The sequence below is a fragment of the Sturnus vulgaris genome, chromosome 4 (assembly GCF_052056855.1).
Source record: "Sturnus vulgaris isolate bStuVul1 chromosome 4, bStuVul1.hap1, whole genome shotgun sequence".
Classification (NCBI taxonomy): Eukaryota; Metazoa; Chordata; class Aves; order Passeriformes; family Sturnidae; genus Sturnus; species Sturnus vulgaris.
This window is the reverse complement of record NC_142246.1, coordinates 26,386,155-26,398,876: the sequence shown is the minus strand read 5'-3', so window position 1 is coordinate 26,398,876 and position 12,722 is coordinate 26,386,155. Positions and strand designations below refer to the sequence as shown.

Below are 12,722 nucleotides of genomic sequence, written 5' to 3'. Positions count from 1 at the left end.
TACTTCTCCCCAATAACATGAGATAAAACAGTAATTTGACACACTGCACATTTTTATGTCTAGATTTTCACCAGGAATTATTCACAACACACAAAGCTTACTTTCTAGTATGAACTGGTGTTCTGCTTTTATGACACTGAATGAAGTAATTTGTCGCTTCTGTTATTTCTACATGGATTATTCCAATAATTTCTACAAGAAGAAAGACACTTCAAAAATTTAACTCTGATTTTATTTTTAAAACAAAAGGAGAGCTTTGAATAATTACTAGTTTTGGAGACATGAGCCCTGTTTTGGAGATGGTTTAAAAACTTAAAGCTTCACGGCATAAGGCAAACTATTTAATGCTTCTTCCTTGTGCCTCAAAAAACACTGACTCTCGAACTGTTTCTGTAATGTTAAATGTCTTGCAAGTTCCTAAGATATAAAGAACATTTAGAGCACAGACCAGAGAACTGCTTGAGGAAAATGCAAACAAGTATCCAATAGAAGGAACTTCAGTGGCTGATCAAACACAGCTCAAGCAAAGCCAGAGATATGATGGCAAAGGTAGCACTAAATCGTGAAAGGATTTCAGTGCAAACTGATGAAACCACATAGATATTGTGGAAGAACACAAAAACAAAACAGACATTCTTGAAGCTATAGGCTATTATTTTACTACGTAACCTTCCTGAAGGGTTTGCAATGGGAAACCCTACAAACCACAAGGGAAGACACACCAAAGCATGAGCTGAGGAATTTGAATAGGCAGAAGGAGGGCTAGTATCTTAATCCAGACTGGTACTTTTTGCAATGTGTTCCATTCGCACATCTTTCCCTGCAATTTTGACAAAGCTAGGAAATGCACAAAGAAGATTGTCAAAGAAGACAACAGGTTGGAGATTCAGTGCTGTCACCCAAAGCAACTAGTAAATAAATATACTTAGTGACTGTAAATCTCAATGTCCCCAAGTTCTGATTCACAGAGAGCACTGCCAAATGATCACATTGCACAACAGGGACTGTGAGAGTACAATGCTGACTAGGAAAAGATTTTTCACTAAGAGATGAGCAACAGTGATAAAATGCCACAGAGTCTCTACAGATTCAAAAATCCCTATGACATAGACAGCTTTGAGATAGACAATTGCTTTGTGCAGCAAATAGGAAAGCTTTTGCTGCAACAGGGATACCAGATACACTGGAAGCACACTGTGAAGATAGGAGTGGACTGTGCTCCTTGGTCTCCATAATCATATAAAGGCAAACAATTTTTTAATCCTGCTGAAGAAATTCAAATTCAATGTTGGCATGATTATGCTAACAGTCATCCTTTAAAACTGGTGCTGCAACAACACAAGCATGCCATCATCTCTAAAGGTCAATATAAAACTTGGAAATATTTTTATGTCCCTGACAATAACTGACAGAATAGAAAATTCTAACAAAAGAGATACCAAAGTGAAAAACATTCTGCACTGGAGACTATGTAATAGATGCCACATACATACATTAGTATGTGTTAGTAAGACTGCTTTCTTTATGATAAAGCATGGCTTTAGTTGTACAGCTATAACAGTTGTAAAGCTATCTCAGCTTCTAACTTTGTGTTAAACACAATTAAATTACTGCTAAAAAGAAGCCTGTGTAAAGTCAATGTTCATTAATTCTTATTCAAGAATTCTTGAAAACATAACAAGCTTCCCATGCATGAAAGCAAACATTTGATAACTGATGAGGATCCTTACAATGCCAACAAAATACTGCTTGTTACTCCATGAACTGCTACAGCTTCAAGAAATTGCGAGCCATTACAAAATGTCATTTGGTATATCCATGCTTAAGACTTCAGAATATTTGGGAAATAGATTTGCTGAATATTTGATCTATGCTGAACATCACACATCCTCAGAAAAAGACAAAACTTTCCCTGCAACTTCTCTGCTTACCAGCTAGGCGTTCAAAGGAACAAGGAGCAAGGCAATAGAATTTAGCTGAAAGAAAAGGCACCAAGCATGGGGCTGGATGGCAGATGTATTGAAGGCAGAGCTAGTGACTGGCAACGTGCGAGGTCCTGCATTTGGGTGGAGGCAGTCCTCAATGTCAGTACAAACTGGCAATGAACTGATTCAAAGCAATCCTGCAGAGAAGGACTTGGGGATATTGGTCAGAAAAAAACTAAATACAAGCCAGCAGTGTGAGTTTGCAGCTCAGGAAGCCACTTGAATCCTGGCTGCATCACAAGTAAGAGTGGCCAACAGGTTGAGGGAGGTGATTCTTTGTGTGCCCTCGTGATACTCCACCTGGAATATTGCATCCAGCTCTTGGGACCCCAGTACAACAAAGATATGTTAAGAGCAGGTCCAGAGGAGGGCCATGAAAAATTATCAGAGAGCTGGATCATCTCTCCTATGTTGTTTAGGTTGTTTATTCTGAAGAAGAGAAGGCTCTAGGCACACCTTATTGTGGCTTTTCAATACTGCAAAGGGACTTTTAAGAAAGAAAGGTGGAGAAAGATCTTTTGCCAGGGCCTGTAGTGACAGGGCAAGAGGCTATGGTTTTACTCTGAGAAATGGTAGGTTTAGATTACCATAAGGGAGAAATTCTTTATGATGATGGTAGCAGGGGCACAGGTTGCCCAGGGAAGTTGTGGATGCCCCACCATTAGAAGTGTTCAAGGCCAGGTTGGACAGGACTTTGAGCAGACCTTTGAAAGGTCTTCTTGCCCACGGCAGGGAGGGTTGAAATAGACAATCCTTGATAATTCCTTCCAACCCGAATAATTTTATACTTCTATCTACTTTATCTCCTTTTTCCTGCTCTGGTTCAAGAAGCAGAGCTGTGCTAGGCAACAGTTCTAAACTCAGCATACATTCTGTGGATGTCCTTTTGGTGGCACATGATGAAGCTTTTGTTTTAGTTCATTCTTATTTCACTTTTATTGAAAAAAACCTCACGAAGTCAAGTTTTCCAGCATCAGAATTTTTCCCCATAACAGTATTTTTTTTAAAAAGACAAAAAAAGACTGATTTTGCAATAGACAAATGGTTTTTCAAAGGAGAGGTACATCATCAGGATTTCTGAATGACTGGTCTTAGTAATTGAAATTCTAATGATATCTCAACAGTACTTGTTCTCCTGCTTTTAAATCCTTGAAAAATTCTCCCTGACTTGCAGTCCATATTATGGTATATAATACTTCAAAATCAAATGCAAAAGCAGGATGAAAAGATATTCAGTATATAAATTAATAAGCAAAATAATAGTATTTACCAATAGTGCTTAAATTTGCAACAGCATGTATCTATTTACAGTGGTTACCAATGAGATTTCATAAAGAAATACTGACAGGATCTGTTTAGTCTTCTAGCTTAAAAACCTCATAAGTGTATTAAGCAATTTGATATCACACTGGTCAAAATTTCCAAAGTCAGCCAGCTTGCTTACTTACCACTGCCATATGAAAATGCACGAACAGGACGACCATCATAGCCAGAAGAATGTCCACTGCAGAAAATACATGCAAAACCAGTTTCAGCATGTTAAAACTACAACTCAGCTTTAGCAACAAAGCTATCTCCTTCAATAGATACATATATATAATTAATATTATCTACAATATATACAATATGAAGCAACACTCATTCGCATCAACTGTCAATACAAAGTAATAGATTTACTTTCATGCACATATGATGTATTAAGTTAGGATTTTTTTCTCAATTAAATAATATGAACATTTTCTCGGTGATTTTTCATCATCCTCCTGTATCACGTAATTTAACAGAATTTTCAATTTCAAAGGAACAAATGTGTGCATCTTCCTTCAGTGAGATCCAGAGGACTGACAAGAGACTTGTACCATCTTAAGTGAGTTTTGTATATGGACTAGTTTTGGCCTCCAGCAAAATACAAATATTTTTCAAGGACTGTGCTAGCCAACCCTTTTCCTCCTTTCAAATATTTCTATCTATATATACAAATATATGTATGTGTATACATATAAATGTATATAAAAATGGCATTGAAAAGGTATGGTTAGGCTTGTCACAGCTGAACACTAAGAACAGAAATACAAATTTGGATTCCGTGGAACTCTGGCACTTCTTATAGTTTATGAGGGCTTGAATCTGTGCTGAAATTTTTGTGTACATCTATAAAAACAGGATATGATAGCTGAAAAGTATACAGCTCACATAAATAAGCCTTCAGACTACTAAAGAATACTTTAACAATCATTCCCTTAAGTTTTGGCATTGATTTACCATCAAAACTGTGACTAATTTGGTATTCTGATACTGTGTCAAAACTAAACTAGTAAGTGGCCAAGTAACCAACTCAAAGAATATGTTGATAGGTGAAACTAGTAACATTTCTGTAAAATTACTGTAAAAATCTGAAGCTGTCTCCCCTTTCCCAGATGCAAATCCATTAAACACTGGGCAATGCAAGAGTACTTATTCATTTATTTCAGTTACAGAATACTGATAGATTGCTTAGTAAGATAATCACCTGTCTATTGTGGGTATGAGGGAAGGAGGAGGACCGCCAGGTGGTGGTGGAAAACCTGTAACAATAAATTAGGTAAGGAGGGGAGAAAGTAAAAATCTACCACCCATAAACACATAAAAGAACTAGGCTAAGCATACAATGGCAAACAAGTCCCAGAGAGAACATTGAAAAATTGTTTCCATGTAAATGGGTTTTTATTTTGTTTTGACAAAGGCAAAACATTAAAATTAAAATTAAAAACTTTACCGTTCTTAAAAATATGGTGATATAGAAGCATGGGCAAATTCTAACAATACTCAATAAACAACAATCAAAACTATTCACTGCATTGCTGAGAAAAAAAATATTTTAAAGAAAAGAAGGAAATATATGTCTAGAAAACTGGCCGATTAGGTCTACTAGTCAACAGCATTTTCATACAATTTCTCTTCTGCCCAGCATCAAAATAACTGAGCCTACATAGACACATATAGTTTAGCATACACAACCCTTTATCTATATAATTGAAAGGAAGCTGGCAAGTTGCACATCAGTTAAGTTTCCATCTCTTAACCAAATGTGGGAAAAAAATCTAAGCAACTTTACCTGGTGGTGGCACTGTTATTGGTATACCTAAAAAGACAACAAATATCAGTTATAGCAAAAATTTATCTGTAGATCTAAAACTAGATTGAGCCTTCACTACACACATGATCAAGAATGACAACATATTTTCTGTGTCCTCAGGTCAAGATGTCACATTAATACCAATTGCTAAAATTTTATACGAGCCTTGTGAAATCTAGCTTTTGATTTAAATTCCTATTCTTTAAGATCTTAGTTATTTAGAGGCAAGAATAGTGAAGAATGACTCTGGGTCTCAAGGTCAGAATTGAATTCGTAATCCTAAAATGCTTAAAATACAGAAGGAAAGCAACATCCCATAGACTACATTTGCTTTATTTTACATTCCATGGCTGGATGGAAGGAAATGCAATTGGCCTCTGACCTTCAATAGCTTGGCACAGGAAACAGTAGGTCCACATGAACAAAGTATTCAGGCAGCAGTAAGCAATGTCTAATGTCTAAGTCAATGCTATGACACTGCAGTTCCTCATTCACTTGCTACATGGAGGGAAAAGGATTGTTTTGTTCTCTATTTTCTTGTAACTATCTGAGAAAGGAGCATCCTTCAACAGAAACATGTGCAAGAATTACTCTAACCTGATTTTCAGATCTAGCTAAGCTGTTATGAATCCAACTAAAAGCTGAGAAAATTGTTCCCAACTGAATTAGCTTACCTAACAAAATATACTGCCTCAACATATAAACATACCTTACTGATTATGAAAGAAATGATTACAACGTAAAAATAATTTGTATGCTTCAAAGGTTCTTATTTTCCCATGCTTTACAAAGAACTAGCTTTACCTGAACTCAGCACATAAAATTGCTACAAAATAAACTGAGCTAAAACAATACTGGCAGAAAATAGATTACTTCACCAAGCATAAAGCACTTTCTGTTATCAACAATTCTGCTTCCATTAAAAAGTATGTATGTTCAATCTGACAGCTCATGGCAAAATTTGGGGAGGGAGAGGACAGAAAACTCTGGCGAGTGCTTTCATCAGTGTTGACACAACTGCATAAACATTCACACAGAACAGTGCTGGCACTGCATGACAAAATTTACATATATCTCATTAGTTCAACATTAAAATTAAAAGACTATTGTATGGCAGCAATATTTTACTAAATCTACATATTTATAGTGTCTAGAAATGCCAACTGCTCCCAGACTGCCTTGATAGAAGGACAGAATGAAGGAATATGCAAGTAGAAGAACATTGATCAATATCAAAGTTCATTAATTGTTGGCAATTTCTCGAACATTAATTCCTAACAGCATTAATCCTACAGGATTAAACACATGATGAAATATAATTGAGGTCTCTGTCCAATCCAGAAGATTTAAAATCTGATCTCTTAGCCAAAATGTAAACCAGGAGACAGTGAGCTCCAACAGTCAATTTTCTAAACTGCATGAGCCACTTTGTTTTCACCAGCACACAATGTGTTTTCTGGTGTGCACTGTGGTTGTTAAGAACATTGGGTATCACACCACAAAATTTTTGACAGTGTAACATTTAGAAGACTAAACTCTCCTGATGAAAATTCCTGAAAGAAAATCAAGATTAAGAACTCAAACCGTTGCACAGCCAAACTGTTTACCATTAATCTTTTTTGGTTAATTGTTCTAATTAATAGATCCCTCATGAGCCTAAAACATAGAAAAAATTTTATATATTTGTTAAGCATGTATATATTATATAATCCAGTAATGTTAAGAACACAAGCTAGAAAAGTACCAGAAGTTCTCTCAAAGTGAATTATTAGCTCCACCTTATACTAAAAAATATTTCAATTGCTCACTAAAACCAGTATATTGTTAGCACTGCACATGGCACTCAGCATTATCCAGAGAACTGCCTGGAAATCCATCAGCTAACTCCTCTTTACAGGAAGGAAAAAAATTATAATAAACAATTAACGTATTCCTCATTTACAAGAGTGTTATCTTGTGCAGAATTGAAAGTAAAAATGTCACCACAAGACTTAAAGCCAAATGAAAAAATTCACTTAACAACCATTCAAACAAAATTAAGACAGGCTGAATACAACTAAAATCCAGAGACCAAATGTCCAAATAATTTTAATGAATTGGTTAATGTAGAGCATTACACAAAAAAATCACATATGCATTTTTCCCCACAAAAAACTTCAAGACCTTTTAAAGAGTCATGACTAATGCTTATATAATTTTAAAGCAGAAGCTAATTTACTTGATGCTATCACAACGGAAGATTCTATGTGTCAAATTGACAAAAAGATCTAAAAAGATCTAAACCAATGTTTTTCCTCACCTTCCTCACTAATACACAAATATGACACTAAACAAGACAAAAAATCATAAGCTTCAGTTAATGGAAAATAAATAATTTCTTAACTCTTCACTCCTTTGCCTTCTAAGTGTATAAAAATATACTTCTAGTTCACCAGCCAATTACTACTTCTGAGAAATGATACTGAAATATTTTGTCATTTCTTGCAATGAAGAGACTACATTGTGTCAGTGCAAGAAGGTGGCTTAGTATAGACCTTGCCATGTCCCTAACAACATTGTTGTGGTGCCATAAAGATGCATCCAGACTTGTGTGTCAAAAGCAACCCAATTGTCATTAGTGCACCATTTTACCTAACACTCAAAATTGCCTTCAGAACATGGTATACCAACCTACTATCTCAGGGCTGGTAGTATTTACAGAAAATAAGTATGTTTTACTAAAGGAAAGCAATGCCACGCATACCCTGCTTGTGGAGTAAGGAATCAAACATGAACGACACAGCCAGAGTTTAAGAACACACTCTAAGTTAGCTGAACTGTGTAACAGGTCTCAGAAAATGTAATATAACTCAACTTGGTTCTCTTGCCACAGGCTAAAATAGGTCAAATTCTCTGTATCAAAAGACAAAAAAGTACACACTTAGGATGCTGAGGCTGAGCAGTCAATTACCAAACCCTGGTATACATTGCAAAGTTATGCAACAGAAGTTCAATATTTCAGAGAAGTTCCTTTTTTCTTAAATCACAAATACAAGTCACATTTTTAACTAGACCTAAATCAAGGCACATAAACCAACTTTTAAAGCCTACATAACAAGCACACACATTTTGCTTTAAAAGACAATTACTCCAACATAGCAATAAACCTAGCAAACAGAAATTAGCACATATTTTGCCACAGTCAGTCATCTCCTAGGACTATCTGAGAATTTTCTACATTTGGTGCTTTGAATTGTTCCAGGACTTGTTCCTCAAAAAAGATTTGAATCACAAGAGTGAATGAATACAGAACAAGAGACCTAACTTCAAAGCAAGATCCTTTTTCAAAGACGCTTTTGGAAGATGTTTTATATTTGGAATACTTAAAGTCTCTGGCAAGTAGTCCCAGTTTAATATTGGGTAAGTGTAGTTTTTTAACTCCTTCAGTGAACCCAGGAGGGATGGCAGAACCTATTTTTGGAACAGCTTTGATGATAAAGAGCTGGCAATAGCACAATTAAAACACAGGCCTGAGGAAACTAAATCCACAGCTCTAAATCGTTATTTTCAAATCTACACAAAGCACAGAAGGATGTTCCAGAAGACCATCTGAACAAGCCTGTGTCACAAACCTGCCTGTAAATTATGAGACTAAAGCCAAACCTGCTGGCTTGATCTGCAACACATGTGGATTTCCTTCACTTTTCAAAACTCAAGAGGTGAGGAGTTTCATAAGAACAGTCCAGTACCTGTAGGTGACATCCACGCACCAGGTGCGTCTGGGGTGTCTGTGGGGGTGATTCTCACGTTTTTAATAATATACGACTTAGAATATCTTTTCTGAACCCAATTACAATTAAAAATAATTACTTTCTAAAAGATTGCAATGAATTACATGTATTGTTTTATCAGAAAGGTTTAAATGAAGCTTAAAACTGCAGCAAGCATTATTGTCACATCCATCCCCTTTCTGTCCTTCCCCCTCCCCAGGAAGGAAATATCACAAAATCACCAGAGCACTACCTTAATCTCACTTCAGAGACTCTATTATATATATATAAAGGGCATAGAATTATTTAATTTTTAAATCTCTTCTGGTCATTTTTCTAGGTGTTATGATTTTTATTTATGACCATCACTGAGGAAAGCCAGAGCTTGCCAGGCAGAATGAGTTAAGTTTTAAAATTAGGAGGGGCAGTTGAAGAAGCAACTTCTTCTATGAGGATTTAAACCCTATAAAAGCTCATACTAGTTGCACTCAAATAATGTTACTTCTTTGCTTCTACATAAAAATACTAACAGAGAAACTTCTAAAAGATTCCCTCTGTAAGGAGAATAGCAAAGAAACTGCTCAGCATGATATCCAGAACAAGTCAAGTAAAAGAATTCGAGGAACAGGAGAAAATTAGGAAAGAGGCTCCATCTTAGATCAGTCTCCTCTGTAGACAAATGCTTCACTTTCCCACTCAAATACACCACAAAGATTCTCCATCTATTTTAATTTCTCACTGACTATTCTTCTTAGTTTCTTGCCAAATCCTTTTGAACTTAATGTCTTAAAATGACAAGTACAAGGTCACTGTACCACTTGTGCAAATGCCCAAGACACTTCTCCCAGTAAATTTCCATATATGTCAAATTTCAATAAATGTCCAGGAAATATCTGTAAATTTCAAAACAGATGAATAAAAGGATGAGTTCTCAAAGAGCTCTGATTCCTCTAGGATTCACAGACATAGAACACTGGAAAAAAACATCAGGGACTAATAAGACTTTTAACTGAAAGAAAGGATACAGAGCAAATGCAATGCTTATCAGACTTTTGGGAATTCATACATGCTGTGAGAGAAAAGGGGAATTAGAACTTCTCTTGCTGCCTTGACCTTAGACATCAGAGAATCCAACTTGTGACACAAATTCATGGCATGCCATACTTTTAGTTCAAAAGTTTATAGAATGACATGTTAACGTGTACCTCTCAATTGCATTAACAGTTACTGAGTTAGAGAAAACAGCTTCTCACTTCAAACATTTTCAAGAATACAAGAACCAGCAGTTAGTCTTTAAGTAATTATTTACTACTTGAGATCATGCTTACTGAGAAAGCAAAAATAAAAGTTTCTGGGTTGCCTTATAGATACATTTAAGAAAAGAACAGAACATGAAATTCTAAAATTCTGCACAATGCACTTCAAGAATTTGGTATTAACAAATTTCTCATTATTCAGATCCTATGTAGTGCAGGATATTTACCTGGTGGGGGAATCAGAGGTGGAGCAGTACTGACAGTTGGAGGGGGTGGGAGGAAAGGAGGTGGTGGAAGGTGAGTAGGTGGAGCTCCTGGAGGGAAAAATGGAGGTGGCTTGGTAAAACTGTCTACTTCAGGATTAGAGCGTTCTGAAAGAACCTGTAAAATATCAAACTCTAGTTACAATTGCTATGTGAAAAGGGTAGAAGACAGGTTTCCTCTCTTTCAGTTACTAAAATAGGGAAGTATCACTTCACACCTCAAGACCCATATTCAGATGGTGTAAGCTCTACCTGCATACCTACATACAGCGTCCCATATTTGCCAAGTACCTTTAAAGGTCTAAGAGCACCTTAAATTTGCATAATGGCAAATATATAAAAATCAATATGAAAAGCACGAAAACTACTCAGGACTATAAATTACTTAAATACTCTGAGATAGATGGAAAACACACGGCAGTGTTTTCAATAACAGCACTAGAATCCATTACTATTTTCACAGTTTAACGCCAACATAAGTTGGCATGGAAATGCAGCTAGAGTATCAAGCAACCCTGATCCTTCCCTCTGATTCTTCAGGAGAGAAGTGTATTCCATCTTTTGAGATTTAGTTGCTTTCTCAGGATAATAAAAGTCTATACTAAAACCATAAAGACTAATCTTGCAATTTATGGTAAAGTACTATGGTATAATTAAAAACAAACTACTACCAACTATTTATTCCTTCACACCATATTTTTAAAAGCTGCATTTCTCAAACTGCATACCAGGGGGCTTTCACTTCCAGCATTGGCGTCTGGCAGAAACAGGGGGACAAATGGGCAGTTTAAATATTTATCTTTTCACTCCACAAAACACAATCCCACACAGATCTAGCAGAGCCAATGCTGTCTCCTGGATTGTAAGTCTACAACATCACTCATCATTTCTTTTCAGCAAGAGGTATACCAAAACATTTCTCTTTTGAAATATTTCACCTTATTTTATTAAAGTAATTGCCAAAACTTTATTCCTGGAATTAAAGCTACTTATGTATTACTCATTCATATACACTGATGCTTTAGTCAGAATTTATAGGGAAAGCAAAAACGTCTTTTAGTCAAAAACAGAATGCAAAACTGCAGCGTAAAACCTGTATGTTGCTGTTTTCATTAGCACGCCGTCGTCCTTCCACCCTGCTGATAGTGATGGTCTGTCCAATCACATCTATTGTGCCAGATATCCGCCTGCAACACAGGAGAAACCAGAATCAACAAGCAGAATCAGAAAAGGGGATTAAAAAAGAAAAAGAGAGAGAAGAAGGCCTTATGGACTTCTCTCATTCTAAATAGCAAAAGTTCCTTATTCTGTAGAAAACATAAAAGACTTTCTGAAGAACATTAAAGGTGATTCATTTGCTGAACTGTGCAAGAGTATAGAACTAAACAATGTAGCAAAAAAGACTTCTTTGATAAGCAAAGACAAAAGCTGACTCCTCAGCAGTCTCCTTCCCCCATAAAAGATAGTACTTCTGCTCTTCTGTTACAAAAAAACCCAAAAATCCAAACAAAAAGATCACACAACTTCAGTAAGGAAATAATATATTAAGCAGAACTTACACAAAAATCTAATGTAAAATAGCTATAAACTATTAATTAGAAGTAATTTTCTAAATTGCGTGAAACCATACTGAAGGGTTCCACGAAAGATCCAAACAAAGGTAAGACAGAAGAAAAAGCAGTAGTATAAAACATAAACACTAAAATTCAAAGTATAATCAATCTCCCAGGCACCAGACCAGAAAATATGAGAAGTATCTGAATGTTACCTAGTAAAATTAAAGACTGATATTTATGACAACAGGAATCACTATTTTGAAGAGAGGAATTATCAGAAGTATAGTGAACTTTCCTATTTGCAGCCCTAAAATGCCAGAAACCAAGGTTTATAGAAAATGCATAATCATATGCAGATATAACAAAACCTATCTGCCTAAGAGTTATAAAAAACAGGTTGGACAAAGGCCTTGAGCAACCTGGTCTAGGGGGAGACGTCCTTGCACATGGCAGGGCAGGTTGGGCTAGATGATCCTTAAGGTCCATTCCAACCCCATAACATTCTATGATTCTATCTGCTCTGCAGGTCACTGTTGATTTCTAAAAGAGGTTAAAAAGTAGGATTCACCTAGGTGAATTTTGTTAGAAAATGAAGTACAAAACTAAAGATCTAATGGTTAAGAGAAACAAAGGTATAAAATCTGTGTCTCACCTATAAAGGAAATCACAGTAGATAAAACTGATAATATTTACCAAGAGCATGACATATGGAAGAGACCAGAAAAAAATCTTCCTGAAATTTCCAGAGAAACAAATCCATAGAAAGAAAAAAATATTTCAAGTTCTTGTCTTTTTGCA

At 35.8% G+C, this 12,722-nt stretch overlaps 1 protein-coding gene across 4 annotated transcripts in view; it reads right to left on the bottom strand.

Moving 5' to 3' along the window:
* Positions 1–12,722, bottom strand: part of FIP1L1 (factor interacting with PAPOLA and CPSF1) — a 38,250-nt gene that overhangs the window by 7,394 nt on the left and 18,134 nt on the right. For all 4 annotated transcript variants that reach the window (XM_088163371.1, XM_014873415.2, XM_014873416.2 and 1 more), the window contains 5 exons: positions 11,462–11,555; positions 10,333–10,486; positions 5,080–5,106; positions 4,495–4,549; positions 3,434–3,489 (listed from right to left, as the gene is read on the bottom strand). In XM_088163371.1, the coding sequence (XP_088019497.1) occupies positions 3,434–3,489; positions 4,495–4,549; positions 5,080–5,106; positions 10,333–10,486; positions 11,462–11,555 (386 nt within the window). The remainder of the gene's footprint in view (positions 1–3,433; positions 3,490–4,494; positions 4,550–5,079; positions 5,107–10,332; positions 10,487–11,461; positions 11,556–12,722) is intronic.